Here is a 16,700-nt window from a genome sequence, read left to right as displayed (position 1 = left end):
GCATTTATAGTGGCCTGTCCCTGCCGCTTCCGGTTGTCAGTTTCAGCTGTCCGCTGTAGTGGCCGGTATATTGGGTCCAGGTCGATGTGTTTGTTGATGGAGTTTGTGGATGAGTGCCATGCTTCTAGGAATTCCCTGGCTGTTCTTTGTTTGGCTTGCCCTATAATGGTAGTGTTGTCCCAGTCGAATGCGTGTTGCTTGTTGTCTGCGTGTGTGGCTACTAAGGATAGCTGGTTGTGGCGTTTCGTGGCTAGTTGATGTTCATGGATGTGGATCGTTAGCTGTCTCCCTGTTTGTCCTATATAGTGTTTTGTGCAGTCCTTGCATGGGATTTTGTACACTACATTAGTTTTGCTCATGCTGGGTATCGGGTCCTTCGTTCTGGTGAGTTGTTGTCTGAGGGTGGCTGTTGGTTTGTGTGCTGTTATGAGTCCTAGTGGTCGCAATAGTCTGGCTGTCAGTTCTGAAATGCTCCTGATGTATGGTAGTGTGGCTAGTCCTTTGGGTTGCGGCATGTCCTCATTCCGTTGCCTTTCTCTTAGGCATCTGTTGACGAAATTGCGTGGGTATCCGTTTTTGGCGAATACCTTGTACAGGTGTTCCTCTTCCTCTTTTTGCAGTTCTGGTGTGCTGCAGTGTGTTGTGGCCCTTTTGAATAGTGTCTTGATACAACTTCGTTTGTATGTGTTGGGGTGGTTGCTTTCATAGTTCAGGACTTGGTCTGTGTGTGTGGCTTTCCTGTATACCTTTGTGGTGAATTCTCCGTTCAGTGTTCTCTGTACCATCACGACTAGGAATGGGAGTTGGTTGTCCTTTTCTTCCTCTCTAGTGAATCGGATTCCTGTGAGTGTGGCGTTGATGATCCGGTGTGTTTTCTCTATTTCTGTGTTTTTAATGATTACAAAGGTGTCATCAACATATCTGACCCAGAGTTTGGGTTGAATTTGTGGTACGACTGTTTGTTCTAACCTTTGCATTACTGCTTCTGCTATGAGTCCAGAGATCGGTGAGCCCATGGGTGTTCCATTGATTTGTTCGTATATCTGGTTGTTGAATGTGAAGTGTGTTGTGAGGCACAAGTCCAGTAGTTTAAGTATGCCGTCTTTGTTGATAGGTTCCATGTCCTGTTGTCTGTTCTGTATGTCCAGCAGGTTGGCTATTGTTTCTCTGGCTAGGGTTTTGTCAATAGAGGTGAACAGTGCCGTTTCGTCGAATGAGACCATAGTTTCTTCCTTGTCTATGTGTATATTTCTGATGATGTCCAAGAATTCCTGTGTTGATTGTATAGAGTGTCTGGATCTGCTGATCAGGTGTTTCAGTTTCTGCTGTAGTTCTTTAGCCAGTTTGTGTGATGGTGTCCCTGGTAGTGATACTATGGGTCTGAGTGGGATGTCTGGTTTGTGCACTTTAGGTAGTCCATAGAATCTGGGGGTGTTGTTGCTTTTAGGTTTCATTCTTTGTAGGTCCGACCTAGTTATCTGTCCGTTTTTTTGTAGGTTCCTCAGTGTGTTATTTATCCTATTGGTGAGCTGTGGGGTGGGGTCAAACTCCCTCTTTTGGTAGGTGTTGGTATCTGCAAGTAGTTCTTGTGCTTTTTGGGTGTATTCTGCTTTGTCCAGGATGACCGTCATTCTGCCTTTGTCTGCTGGTAGTATGATTATGTTTTTATCGTTTCTTAGTGATTTTAATACTTCCCTCTCCTTGGTGTTCAGGTTATGTGTTTGTCTTTTCCTTGTTATCAGCGGTACGATACTTTGCCTTACTATTTGTTGTGTCTCTTCTGTCAGTCCATTGTTCCTGAGTGTGCATTCTAGTACTGCTAGGAAGTCTGCTGTCTTGGCGTCCCTGTGGTTGTAGTTGAGTCCCTTGGCCAGTATTGTTCTTTCCATGTCTGTGAGCTGTCTGTGGGAGAGGTTTTTAACCCAGGTATGTGTTGTGGTGTCCTCTTTGTTGTGTGTTAGTTTGGCCATTTATTCTTTGCATCAAGACACTATTCAAAAGGGCCACAACACACTGCAGCACACCAGAACTGCAAAAAGAGGAAGAGGAACACCTGTACAAGGTATTCGCCAAAAACGGATACCCGCGCAATTTCATTAACAGATGCCTAAGAGAAAGACAACGGAACGAGGACATGCCGCAACCCAAAGGACTAGCCACACTACCATACATCAGGAGCATTTCAGAACTGACAGCCAGACTACTGCGACCACTAGGACTTATAACAGCACACAAACCAACAGCCACCCTCAGACAACAACTCACCAGAACGAAGGACCTGATACCCAGCATGAGCAAAACTAATGTAGTGTACAAAATCCCATGCAAGGACTGCACAAAACACTATATAGGACAAACAGGAAGACAGCTAACGATCCGCATCCATGAACATCAACTAGCCACGAAACGCCACGACCAGCTATCCCTAGTAGCCACACACGCAGACAACAAGCAACAAGCAACATGAATTTGACTTGGACAACACTACCATTATAGGGCAAGCCAAACAAAGAACAGCCAGGGAATTCCTAGAAGCATGGCACTCATCCACAAACTCCAAAAACAAACACATCGACCTGGACCCAATATACCGGCCACTGCAGCGGACAGCTGAAACTGACAACCGGAAGCGGCAGGGACAGGCCACTATAAATGCCGAAGAAAACACCACAGAAGCACTTCACAGGCGGCTTCCAAGCACTGAGGATGTCACCTAGACAGGGGACGAAACGTTTGCAACAAAGTTTTCCAGCTCGGCGAACAGAACCACAACAACGAGCACCCGAGCTACAAATCTTCACCCAAACTATGGACAAGGTCCTGCAGGCGGGGGGGGGGGGGGAGCTGCAGGCAGGCAGGAAGGTGGTGCTGGGACCATAGCCAGATCAACCATGACCTTATCAAATAGCACATGCTTGAAAGGTCAAATCATTTCTTCCGACTCCCAAGACCTATGTTCCTTCCGTGTAGGTAATGCTTTCCTCTGCACCCTGTGTCTCATAGTCAGCAACAAGGTGAAAGATGAGTCAGGTCTGTGGTTTCAGTTGAGCGAAGGTGATTGCCAATCACACTGAGACAATTCATTTGTCCACCCTCAGACAGTGGTTCCATTGCCTGCAGGAGACAAAGTCTTCCATTTCACATCCCACCTCAACAGCATGACATACCCTCAATATTGCAGCAACATGCCGGCTTAATGATGAGATCACTTGCTGGTCTGGAGCCCAACTCGATCACTCTCCTGTCCCTTCCAAATGAGCCATACTCAGGGACAAATTGGGAACAACTGTTGCTTTGGCACAGTGATTTAAGCCTAAGTGGCATGTCTTACCTCAAAGTATCATTACTGGTGAACTTCCAGAGGTATTTGAAGCTGTGTGAAGTTGTTCACAGAAAGAGGGGCAAGTTACAACTCTTGATAAAGCAGAATTACAATGGTCAATAAAGAGGAGAGAAGAGGGAAATGTGGAAATTTTAGGGAATGTTTGAAAGCATCAGTAGATGATAAGGTGTAGAGATCTCGGAAAAGGATTCCAGAACAGGGCCGTACAAGCTGGACCTATTAAAATTCATTCACGGCATGTGGGTATCACCCGCCAGGCCAGCATTTATTGCCCATCCCTAATTGCCCAGAGGGCAGTTAAGAGTGAATCACATTGCTGTGGGTTTGGAGTCACATATAGGCCAGACCCGTTAAGTACAGTAATTTCCTTCCTTAGAGGACATTGGTGAACCAAATGGGTTTTGAAAATGGTTGTCATTCAATGATCTTGATTCCAGAATTTTTATTGAATTCAAGCTCTGCTATCTGCCATGGAAGGATTTGACCTTAGAACATTATCTGGGTCTCTGGATTATATTCCTGATGAAGGGCTTTTGCCCGAAACGTCGATTTTCCTGCTCCTCCGATGCTGCCTGACCTGCTGTGCTTTTCCAGCACCACTCTGATCTAAACTCTGGTTTCCAGCATCTGCAGTCCTCATTTTTGCCTCTGGATTAATAATCTAGTGATAACACCACAAGGCTATTGCCTCCCCATTAGCAATTTATGCAGTAAGATATAAGCAAAGTTGAATGAACAGAGATGAAAAGAGTAAGTATTGTTGCTATCTATTTTTTTTTCTTGAGACGGGGGTCTGTCTGCGTTTTTACTCGAAGTTCCTAATGGTGTGAAGAGACAGGCAGGGAGTATAGACCTGGAGTTGCATGTTGGCCAGACCAGCAGGAGCGATAGGCTACCTTCTCTGGAGAACTTTGGTGAATCAGTTTGGTTTTCCAAGACTAAAGCAGCTTTTGTGACCAGTTTTCTGGTGCAAGCCCCTGATCTTGTTTTTAATGCAGCTTCACATGTTGGAAAATTCAGGGCTGCCTAGTCCAGTACCTTGCCTCATCGGCTGCTGTACCCCTCTGTGCTTAGGCATGATTATGAGCTGCTCTGCCTGTGTTTATAAGCCTTCACATTTAATGTTACGGTGTCTTCTATATTTTTAGAGGAAGAATGGAAAATGCGCTATGACTGCACTTTGCTGGAAATGGAGTTTCTCAGAAAACGAGTCCATACGTTTGAGGAAAGAATTGCTTCAGAGTCACAGATCAGAAAGGAGCTGGAACAAAAGGTAAAGCACCCAGAGTTTGAGGTGACAAGTTATCACTGTGGTCTTCTGCTCCTTCGCCATTGTTTTTGTTGTTTCCCTCTGATGTGCGATCAGGAGAACCCCTTCAAAATTTCAAAGCAGTTGGCAGCAAACTGGATAAATACGCTCTTTCTTTCTGTTTACTTTGTGTAATTTACAAATGCCACTGGCAGAACCATTAGTAAAAACTTGGGCAAAATTTAAACTACAAAGGAGTATACAAATTTGAGGCATGATAAAGGGCTCATCATCTGATGTGCTATTGCTGCACACCGAAATCCCACAAGGCACAGGGACCCAAACAACTAGTCAAGTTGTTTTTGGACTTAATTGGCAAAACAATACTATGTCAGAATTCCCCGGTTCTTGTTTCGAAACATTTTATTTGAATGACTACATTATTGTATGATTTTGCTGAAGACCACTGGCTTGTAATGGTTGGGAATTTGCTTACCCTGTAGCATCAGTGAGACTGGGTGAACGTGACTGCAATTTGGATTGTCATGTGCAGCAACAATTGAGTCAGCTCCCCACGGAGCCGGGGTTAGTAAATAGATTTCCCCACGTTTGCCTGTCACCCACTGATTTCGTCTCTTCAACTTGGTCAGCTGTCAGACCTGCAAGAAAGCTATGAGAGTGCCAAACGGAGTGCTCAGCAGCTGAGGAGAAAGAGCAAGTGTTTGAGGTCGGAACTGGAGGACACTAAAGTGCTAATGGAAAGTCAACAGAGCCGGAACCACGAGCTGGAGAAGAAACAAAAAAGGTAGGAGTGACTTCCAGAAGAGCACATCAGTGTTATTCTTTGGCTGATTAATCTGACTGGGTGTTTCTCTTTGAGTGAACTACTTGGAGCTCGGTCACTGCTTCTATTTTGTTTGATACAGCGCTGCCTTAGCAGCTAATGGCCAAGTGTTTGTGGTAATGGGCTGGAAAAAAATCATTTGCAAAGGGGTTCGTGCTGTTCAGGGCTATGAAGGGAGATCTAAGTGTTGAGGATTCATCACTTTGTAGATATAGAGTAAGCCATTTGCAAACTTAGGAGCAAATTACTACAGATGCTGGAATCTGTAGTGAAAACAAAAAATGCTGAAAATCACAGTCGATCAGGCAGCGCCTACGGAGAGAGAGCAAGCCAATACTTGGAGTTTAGATGACTCTTCATCACAGCAGTTGAAACATTAGCTTGCTATCTCTCCTGACCCACTGTGATTTCCAGCATTTTTTGTTATCAGTAGTGAATTCACAACTTCATTACATTGTCAATGGCATAATAGAGAGTGTTTTTTGAAACCGCAGCTATTTTCTGGTACTCTTCAGGATCCCTTTATGAAATTATCCTTTATCTGGTGACCCACTCTTGACTTATTAGCTCTCGTTTTCATTCTGTGGCCGATAGTTGGAGTGAGTTATATGTATAGTCAAAGAGCACTTAATATTTTCCAGTTCTGTAAGAACCAGTTGCTTAACTATTTATGGAAATACATAAGAGGTGGTTATTACTCCTACTATATGGGCAGTCTCTGGGTTGTGAACTGGTTCCGTATTGCATCCATTTGCAAGTCGATTTGGAAGAGACTAGGACCCAAGGACATAACCTCAGAGTAAAGGGAAGACCTTTTAGAATGGTGATAAGTAAAAACTTATTCAGCTAGAGACTGGTAAGTCTGTGGAATTCACTCCCACACAAGGCTATGGAGGCCAGGTCATTGAGTATATTTAAGATGGAGATAGATAGGTTCTTGATTGTTATGGGGAGAAAGTGGGAGAATGTGGCTGAGAGGCTTATCAGCCATGATTGAATGGGGGAGCAGACTTGATGGGCTGAATGGCCTAATTTCTGCTCCTGTGTCTTATGGTCTTACGTTTTTGTATACAGGGCAATATAAAGTAGCCATTCATAAGTACAGGAAATGTTCCTTATGATTGGTCTTTAAAATTACACCCCTGTTTGGGATCACTTTAGTGAGTGAGACATTTATTAATTGGTAATCCCTTTCTACCGCTGTCCTTGAATATCGTCAGAAGTCACATGACACCAGGTTATAGTTCTCCAGATTTCTTTGAAATCACAAGCTTCTGATGAAGGGGCAGCGCTCCGAAAGCTTGTGATTTCAAATAAAACTGTTGGACTATAACTTGGTGTCTTGTGACTTCTGACTCTGTCCATCCGAGTACAAGACTGGCACCTCCACATCATGTTCTTGAATAACACACAAAGGGCAGGATGATTTGGATGAAGGAGTTTCCTTGCCATGCCATTTGAGGAGTCAGTGGGGAACACATCCCCACCTTTACCTGTTGCCCTGTGTCAATGTTGAGCAAAACTCCCCACACCCTAACTCTGACGTCCTACCCTAGAGAACAAAGGGAAATGGCCAGCAACTCCTTACTCCCAGCAGCTCCATGTTGGAGTTGTGGCCATTACTGGTACTGCTTAGAAACACATTTACTGCAAGCACATTCTCTGAACCAGGTGTTCTTTGAGCTGAGCACTTGATAGAATAGGAGAATATACATGTAAGTAGAGACCTAACTTTCCTGAGGAGTGGCGATGATCATCAGACGACCACTGAACTCATATTTCCCCACGATCTACACTGCTCCCCCTTCCCCACACCCCCCCGATCTACCCTCCCCCCAATCTACACTGCTTCCCCTTCCCCCCCGATCTACACTGCTTCCCCTTGCCCCCCCGATCTACACTCCTTCCGCTTTCCCTCCGATCTACACTGCTTCCCCACACCCCCCGATCTACCCTCCCCCCGATCTACACTGCTTCCCCTTCACCCCCCAATCAACACTGCTTCCCCTTGCCCCCCCGATCTACACTGCTTCCGCTTTCCCTCCGATCTACACTGTTTCCCCACACCCCCCCCCGATCTACCCTCCCCCCAATCTACACTGCTTCCCCTTCACCCCCGATCAACACTGCTTCCCCTTGCCCCTCCCGATCTACACTGCTTCCGCTTTCCTTCCGATCTACACTACTTCCCCTTCCCCTTCCCTCCCCGATCTACACTGCTTCCCCTTCCCCCCCCGATCTACACTGCTTCCCCTTCCCCTTCCCCCCCCCGATCTACACTGCTTCCCCTTCCCCCCGATCTACACTGCTTCCCCTTCCCCTCTCCCAATCTACACTGCTTCCCCCTCCCACCCCGATCTACACTGCTTCCCCTTGAGCCCCTGATCTACACTGCTTCCCCTTCCCCTTCCCCTTCCCCTTCCCCCCAATCTACACTGCTTCCGCTCCCCCTTCCCCTCAGATCTACACTGCATCCAATTCCCCTTCCCCCTGAGCTACACCGCTTCCCCTTCCCCCCCGATCTGCACTGCTTCCCCTTCCCCCCGAGCTACACTGCTTCCCCTTCCCCCCACACCCCCGATCTACACTGTTTCCCCTTCCCCTCCCCCTCCGATCTACACTGCTCCCCCTTCCCCTTTCCCCCCATTCTACGCTGTTTCCCCTTCCCCTCACCCCCGATCTACATTGCTTCCGCTTCCCCCTCCGATCCACACTGCTTCCCCTTGCCCCCCCACCCCGATCTACACTGTTTCCCCTTCCCCCCTGATCTACACTGCTTCCCCTTCCCCTTTCCACCCCGATCTACACTGCTTCCCCTTCTCCTTCCCCCCACCGATCTACACTGCTTCCCCGTCCCCCCGAACTACACTGCTTCCCCTTTCCCCCCCGATCGACACTGCTTCCCCTTCCCCCCCTGATCTACACTGCTTCCCCTACTCCTTCCCCCCCGATCTACACTGCTTCCCCTTCCCCTCCAATCTACACTGCTTCCCCTACTCCTTCCCCCCAATCCACACTGCTTCCCCTTCCCCCCCGATCTACACTGCTTCCCCTTCCCCCCCGATCTACACTGCTTCCCCTTCTCCTTCCCCCCCCGATCTACACTGCTTCGCCTTCCCCCCCCCGATCTACACTGCTTCCCCTTCCCCCCCGATCTACACTGCTTCCCCTTCCCCCCCGATCTACACTGCATCCCCTTCCCCTTCCCCCCCGATCTACACTGCTTCCCCTTCCCCCCCCGATCTACACTGCATCCCCTTCCCCTTCCCCCCGATCTACACTGCTTCCCCTTCCCCCCCGATCTACACTGCATCCCCTTCCCCTTCCCCCCCGATCTACACTGCTTCCCCTTCCCCCCCGATCTACACTGCATCCCCTTCCCCTTCCCCCCGATCTACACTGCTTCCCCTTCCCCCCCCGATCTACACTGCTTCCCCTTCCCCCCGATCTACACTGCTTCCCCTTCCCCCCACAATCTACACTGCATCCCCTTCCCCTTCCCCCCGATCTACACTGCTTCCCCTTCCCCCCCGATCTACACTGCTTCCCCTTCCCCCCCGATCTACACTGCTTCCCCTTCCCCCCCGATCTACACTGCATCCCCTTCCCCTTCCCCCCCGATCTACACTGCTTCCCCTTCCCCCCCCGATCTACACTGCATCCCCTTCCCCTTCCCCCCGATCTACACTGCTTCCCCTTCCCCCCCGATCTACACTGCATCCCCTTCCCCTTCCCCCCCGATCTACACTGCTTCCCCTTCCCCCCCGATCTACACTGCATCCCCTTCCCCTTCCCCCCGATCTACACTGCTTCCCCTTCCCCCCCCGATCTACACTGCTTCCCCTTCCCCCCGATCTACACTGCTTCCCCTTCCCCCCACAATCTACACTGCTTCCCCTTCTCCTTCCCCCCAATCCACACTGATTCCCCTTCCCCCCCCGATCTACACTGCTTCCCCTTCCCCCCCGATCTACACTGCTTCCCCTTCCCCTTCACCCCAATCTACACTGCTACCCCTTCCCCTGATCTACACTGCTTCCCCTTCCCCTTCCCCTTCCCCCCCCAGCTACACTGCTCCCCCTTTCCTCCCCCCGCACCAATCTACACTGCTTCCCTTTCCCCTTCACCCCAATCTACACTGCTACCCCTTCCCCTGATCTACACTGCTTCCCCTTCCCCTTCCCCTTCCCCCCCCAGCTACACTGCTCCCCCTTCCCTCACCCCGCACCAATCTACACTGCTTCCCTTTCCCCTTCACCCCGATCTACACTGCTACCCCTTCCCCCGACCTACACTGCTTCCCCTTTCCCCCCCAATCTACACTGCTTCCCCATCCCCCCTCCGATTTACAATTCTTCCCCTCCCCCCCGATCTACACTGCTTCCCCTTCCCCCACCGAGCTACACTGCTTCCCCTTCCCCCCCGATCTACACTGCTTCCCCTTCCCCCACCGAGCTACACTGCTTCTCCTCCCCTCCGAGCTACACTGCTTCCCCTTCACCCCCGACCTATACCGCTTCCCCTTCGCCCCCCCCGAGCTACACTGCTTCCCGTTCCCCTTCCCCCCGATCTACACTGCTTCCCCATCTCCCCGAGCTACACTGCTTCCCCATCCCCCCTCCGATTTACAATTCTTTCCCCTTCCCCCCGATCTACACTGCTTCCCCTCCCCCCCCGTGATCTACACTGCTTCCCCTCCCCCCGAACTACATTGCCTCCACCCCCCCGAGCTACACTGCTTCCCCTCCCCCCCGACCTATACTGCTTCCCCTTCCCTCCCCTCTGATCTACACTGCTTCCCGTTACTTTTCCCCCCGAACTACACTGTTTCCCTATCCCCCCTCCGATTTACAATTCTTCCCCTTCCCCCCGATCTATACTGCTTCCCCTTCCCCTTCCCCTTCCTGCCCCGAGCTACAGTGCTTCCCCTTCCCCTCCCTCCCCGAGTTGCACTGCTTGCCCTCCCCCCCTGAGCTACACTGCTTCCCCTTCCCCTTCCCCCACCGAGCTACACTGCTTCCCCTTCCCCTTCCCCCACCGAGCTACACTGCTTCCCCTTCCCCCCCGATCTACACTGCTTCCCCTTCCCCTTCCACCCGATCTACACTGCTTCCCCTTCCACCCGATCTACACTGCTTCCCCTTCCCCCCCGATCTACACTGCTTCCCCTTCCCCTCCCCCTTGAGCTACAGTGCTTCCCCTTCCCCTCCCCCCCGAGCTACACTGCTTCCCCTTCCCCTCCCCCCCCATCTACACTGCTTCCCCTTCCCCTCCCCGATCTACACTGCTACCCCTTCCCCTCCCCAATCTACACTGCTTCCCCTTCTCCTTCCCCCTGATCTACACTGCTTCCTCTTCCCCTCCCCGATCTACACTGCTTCCTCTTCCCTTCCCCGATCTACAATGCTTCCCTTTCCCCTTCCTCCCAATCTACACTGCTACCCCTTCCCCTGATCTACACTGCTTCCCCTTGCCTTCCCCCCCCAGCTACACTGCTCCCCCTTTCCTCCCCCCGCACCAATCTACACTGCTTCCCTTTCCCCTTCACCCCAATCTACACTGCTACCCCTTCCCCTGATCTACACTGCTTCCCCTACCCCTTCCCCTCCCCCGACCTACACTGCTTCCCGATCCCCCCCTCCGATTTACAATTCTTCCCCTTCCCCTCCCGAGCTACACTGCTTCCCCTTCCCCCCCGAGCTGCATTGCTTCTCCTCCCCCCCGATCTACACTGCTTCCCCTTCCCCTCCCCCCACCGAGCTACAGTGCTTCCCCTTCCCCTCTCCCCCGAGCTACACTGCTTCCCCTTCACCCCCGACCTATACCGCTTCCCCTTCGCCCCCCCCGAGCTACACTGCTTCCCGTTCCCCTCCCCCCACGATCTACACTGCTCCCCCTTCCCCACACCCCCCCGATCTACCCTCCCCCCAATCTACACTGCTTCCCCTTCCCCCCCGATCTACACTGCTTCCCCTTGCCCCCCCGATCTACACTCCTTCCGATTTCCCTCCGATCTACACTGCTTCCCCACACCCCCCGATCTACCCTCCCCCCGATCTACACTGCTTCCCCTTCACCCCCCAATCAACACTGCTTCCCCTTGCCCCCCCGATCTACACTGCTTCCGCTTTCCCTCCGATCTACACTGTTTCCCCACACCACCCCCCGATCTACCCTCCCCCCAATCTACACTGCTTCCCCTTCACCCCCGATCAACACTGCTTCCCCTTGCCCCTCCCGATCTACACTGCTTCCGCTTTCCTTCCGATCTACACTACTTCCCCTTCCCCTTCCCTCCCCGATCTACACTGCTTCCCCTTCCCCCCCCGATCTACACTGCTTCCCCTTCCCCTTCCCCCCCCGATCTACACTGCTTCCCCTTCCCCCCGATCTACACTGCTTCCCCTTCCCCTCTCCCAATCTACACTGCTTCCCCCTCCCACCCCGATCTACACTGCTTCCCCTTGAGCCCCTGATCTACACTGCTTCCCCTTCCCCTTCCCCTTCCCCTTCCCCCCAATCTACACTGCTTCCGCTCCCCCTTCCCCTCAGATCTACACTGCATCCAATTCCCCTTCCCCCCGAGCTACACCGCTTCCCCTTCCCCCCCGATCTGCACTGCTTCCCCTTCCCCCCGAGCTACACTGCTTCCCCTTCCCCCCACACCCCCGATCTACACTGTTTCCCCTTCCCCTCCCCCTCCGATCTACACTGCTCCCCCTTCCCCTTTCCCCCCATTCTACGCTGTTTCCCCTTCCCCTCACCCCCGATCTACATTGCTTCCGCTTCCCCCTCCGATCCACACTGCTTCCCCTTGCCCCCCCACCCCGATCTACACTGTTTCCCCTTCCCCCCTGATCTACACTGCTTCCCCTTCCCCTTTCCACCCCGATCTACACTGCTTCCCCTTCTCCTTCCCCCCACCGATCTACACTGCTTCCCCATCCCCCCGAACTACACTGCTTCCCCTTTCCCCCCCGATCGACACTGCTTCCCCTTCCCCCCCCGATCTACACTGCTTCCCCTACTCCTTCCCCCCCGATCTACACTGCTTCCCCTTCCCCTCCAATCTACACTGCTTCCCCTTCTCCTTCCCCCCAATCCACACTGCTTCCCCTTCCCCCCCGATCTACACTGCTTCCCCTTCCCCCCCGATCTACACTGCTTCCCCTTCCCCTCCAATCTACACTGCTTCCCCTTCTCCTTCCCCCCAATCCACACTGCTTCCCCCCCGATCTACACTGCTTCCCCTTCCCCCCCGATCTACACTGCTTCCCCTTCTCCTTCCCCCCCCGATCTACACTGCTTCGCCTTCCCCCCCCGATCTACACTGCATCCCCTTGCCCTTCCCCCCCGATCTACACTGCTTCCCCTTCCCCCCCGATCTACACTGCATCCCCTTCCCCTTCCCCCCCGATCTACACTGCTTCCCCTTCCCCCCCGATCTACACTGCATCCCCTTCCCCTTCCCCCCGATCTACACTGCTTCCCCTTCCCCCCCCCGATCTACACTGCTTCCCCTTCCCCCCGATCTACACTGCTTCCCCTTCCCCCCACAATCTACACTGCTTCCCCTTCCCCCCACAATCTACACTGCTTCCCCTTCCCCCCCGATCTACACTGCTTCCCCTTCCCCTCCAATCTACACTGCTTCCCCTTCTCCTTCCCCCCAATCCACACTGATTCCCCTTCCCCCCCCGATCTACATTGCTTCCCCTTCCCCCCCGATCTACACTGCATCCCCTTGCCCTTCCCCCTCGATCTACACTGCTTCCCCTTCCCCCCCGATCTACACTGCTTCCCCTACCCCTTTCCCTCCCCCGATCTACACTGCTTCCCCTCCCCCCGAACTACATTGCCTCCACCCCCCCGAGCTACACTGCTTCCCCTCCCCCCCGACCTATACTGCTTCCCCTTCCCTCCCCTCTGATCTACACTGCTTCCCTTTACCTTTCCCCCCGAACTACACTGTTTCCCCATCCCCCCTCCGATTTACAATTCTTCCCCTTCCCCCCGATCTACACTGCTTCCCCTCCCCTCCCCTCTGATCTACACTGCTTCCCGTTACCTTTCCCCCCGAACTACACTGTTTCCCCATCCCCCCTCCGATTTACAATTCTTCCCCTTCCCCTCCAATCTACACTGCTTCCCCTTCTCCTTCCCCCCAATCCACACTGATTCCCCTTCCCCCCCCGATCTACATTGCTTCCCCTTCCCCCCGATCTATACTGCTTCCCCTTCCCCTTCCCCTTCCCGCCCCGAGCTACAGTGCTTCCCCTTCCCCTCCCTCCCCGAGTTGCACTGCTTGCCCACCCCCCCTGAGCTACACTGCTTCCCCTTCCCCTTCCCCCACCGAGCTACACTGCTACCCCTTCCCCCCCGATCTACACTGCTTCCCCTTCCCCTTCCACCCGATCTACACTGCTTCCCCTTCCCCCCCGATCTACACTGCTTCCCCTTCCCCTCCCCCTTGAGCTACAGTGCTTCCCCTTCCCCTCCCCCCCGAGCTACACTGCCTTCCCTTCCCCTCCCCCCCCATCTACACTGCTTCCCCTTCCCCTCCCCGATCTACACTGCTTCCCCTTCCCCTCCCCGATCTACACTGCTACCCCTTCCCCTCCCCAATCTACACTGCTTCCCCTTCTCCTTCCCCCTGATCTACACTGCTTCCTCTTTCCCTCCCGATCTACACTGCTTCCTCTTCCCTTCCCCGATCTACAATACTTCCCTTTCCCCTTCCCCCCGATCTACACTGCTACCCCTTCCCCTGATCTACACTGCTTCCCCTTGCCTTCCCCCCCCCAGCTACACTGCTCCCCCTTTCCTCCCCCCGCACCAATCTACACTGCTTCCCTTTCCCCTTCACCCCAATCTACACTGCTACCCCTTCCCCTGATCTACACTGCTTCCCCTTGCCTTCCCCCCCCCAGCTACACTGCTCCCCCTTTCCTCCCCCCGCACCAATCTACACTGCTTCCCTTTCCCCTTCACCCCAATCTACACTGCTACCCCTTCCCCTGATCTACACTGCTTCCCCTTGCCTTCCCCCCCCCCAGCTACACTGCTCCCCCTTTCCTCCCCCCGCACCAATCTACACTGCTTCCCTTTCCCCTTCACCCCAATCTACACTGCTACCCCTTCCCCTGATCTACACTGCTTCCCCTACCCCTTCCCCTCCCCCGACCTACACTGCTTCCCGATCCCCCCTCCGATTTACAATTCTTCCCCTTCCCCTCCTGAGCTGCATTGCTTCTCCTCCCCCCCGATCTACACTGCTTCCCCTTCCCCTCCCCCCACCGAGCTACAGTGCTTCCCCTTCCCCTCTCCCCCGAGCTACACTGCTTCCCCTTCACCCCCGACCTATACCGCTTCCCCTTCGCCCCCCCTGAGCTACACTGCTTCCCGTTCCCCTCCCCCCGATCTACACTGCTTCCCCTCCCCCCCGAGCTACACTGCTTCACATTACTCTTCCCCGCACCGATCTACATTTCTTCCACCCCCCCGAGCTACACAGCTACCCCTCCCCCCAGATCTACACTGCTGCCCCTTCACCCCCGACCTATACCGCTTCCCCTTCGCCCCCCCCAATCTACACTGCTTTCCCATCCCCCCCGATCTACACTGCTTCCCCCTCCCCCCTCCGATTTACAATTCTTCCCCTTCCCCCACCGAGCTACACTGCTTCTCCTCCCCCTGATCTACACTGCTTCCCCTTCACCCTCCCCCCACCGAGCTACACTGCTTGCCCTCCCCCCCCCCAAGCTACACTGCTTCCCCTTCACCCTCCCCCCACCGAGCTACACTGCTTGCCCTCCCCCCCCCCCAAGCTACACTGGTTCCCCTTCCCCTTCCCCCCCCCCGAGCTACACTGGTTCCCCTTCCCCTCCCCCCCCCCCCCCGATCTACACTGCTTCCTCTCCCCTACCCAGATCTACACTGCTACCCCTTCCCCTGATCAACACTGCTTCCCCTTCCCCTCCCCTCCGAGCTACACTGCTTGCCCTCCCCCCCCGAGCTACACTGCTTCCCCTACCCCTTCACCCCCCCCCCGAGCTACACTGCTTCCCGTTCCCCTTCCCCCCGATCTACACTGCTTCCCCTTCCCCCACCGATCTACACTGCTTCCCCATCCCCCCTCCGATTTACAATTCTTCCCCTTCCCCCCCGATCTACACTGCTTCCCCTTCCCCCCCGATCTACACTGCTTCCCCATCCCCCCCGATCTACACTGCTTCCCCTCCCCCCGATCTACATTGCTTCCACCTCCCCGATCTACACTGCTTCCCCTTCCCTTTCAGCTCCCCCGAGCTACACTGCTTCCCCTCCCCCCCGACCTATACTGCTTCCCCTTCCCTCCCCTCTGATCTACACTGCTTCCTGTTACCCTTCCCCCCGAACTACACTGCTTCCCCATCCCCCCTCCGATTTACAATTCTTCCCCTTCCCCCCGATCTATACTGCTTCCCCTTCCCCTTCCCGCCCCGAGCTACAGTGCTTCCCCTTCCCCTCCCCACCCCGAGTTGCACTGCTTGCCCTCCCACCTTGAGCTACACTGCTTCCCCTTCTCCCCCCGATCTACACTGCTTACGCTTCCCCTTCCACCCGATCTACACTGCTACCCCTTCCCCTCCCCAATCTACACTGCTTCCCCTTCCCCTTTCTCCCCGATCTACACTGCTTCCCCTTCCTCCCCCATCTACACTGCTTCCCCTTCCCCTTTCTCCCCGATCTACACTGCTTCCCCTTTCTCCCCGATCTACACTGCTTCCCCTTCCCCCCCAATCTGCACTGCTTCCCCTTCCCTCCCCGTTCTACACTGCTTCCCCTTCCTCCCCCATCTACACTGCTTCCCCTCCCACCCCGATCTACACTGCTTCCCCTTCCCCCCCGATCTACACTGCTTCCCCTTCCCCCCCGATCTACACTGCTTCCCCTTCCCCCCCGATCTGCACTGCTTCCCCTTCCCTCCCCGTTCTACACTGCTTCCCCTTCCTCCCCCATCTACACTGCTTCCCCTCCCACCCCGATCTACACTGCTTCCCCTTTCACCCCCATCTACACTGCTTCCCCTTCCCCCCCGATCTACACTGCTTCCCCTTCCCCTCCCCCCTGAGCTACAGTGCTTCCCCTTCCCCTCCCCCCCGAGCTACACTGCTTCCCCTTTCTCCCCGATCTACACTGCTGCTTCCCCTCCCCCCGATCTACACTGCTTCCCCTTCCCCCCCCATCTACACTGCTTCCCCTTCACCCCCGATCTACACTGC

At 54.1% G+C, this 16,700-nt stretch overlaps 1 protein-coding gene across 10 annotated transcripts in view; it reads left to right on the top strand.

Annotated features, from left to right (window-relative positions):
- LOC122562395 (unconventional myosin-XVIIIb-like) overlaps nucleotides 1-16,700 on the top strand; it is a 416,560-nt gene that overhangs the window by 250,204 nt on the left and 149,656 nt on the right. For all 10 annotated transcript variants that reach the window (XM_087999921.1, XM_087999916.1, XM_087999915.1 and 7 more), the window contains 2 exons: nucleotides 4,492-4,616; nucleotides 5,243-5,397. In XM_087999921.1, coding sequence (XP_087856047.1) covers nucleotides 4,492-4,616; nucleotides 5,243-5,397 — 280 coding nt within the window. The remainder of the gene's footprint in view (nucleotides 1-4,491; nucleotides 4,617-5,242; nucleotides 5,398-16,700) is intronic.

This window comes from Chiloscyllium plagiosum, unplaced genomic scaffold (genome assembly GCF_037043375.1).
Source record: "Chiloscyllium plagiosum isolate Xiang-an unplaced genomic scaffold, Cpla_swu_hap1 HiC_scaffold_24, whole genome shotgun sequence".
Taxonomy (NCBI): domain Eukaryota; kingdom Metazoa; phylum Chordata; class Chondrichthyes; order Orectolobiformes; family Hemiscylliidae; genus Chiloscyllium; species Chiloscyllium plagiosum.
Note: the sequence above shows the minus strand (reverse complement) of the source record. Positions and strands in the feature narration are given on the sequence as shown.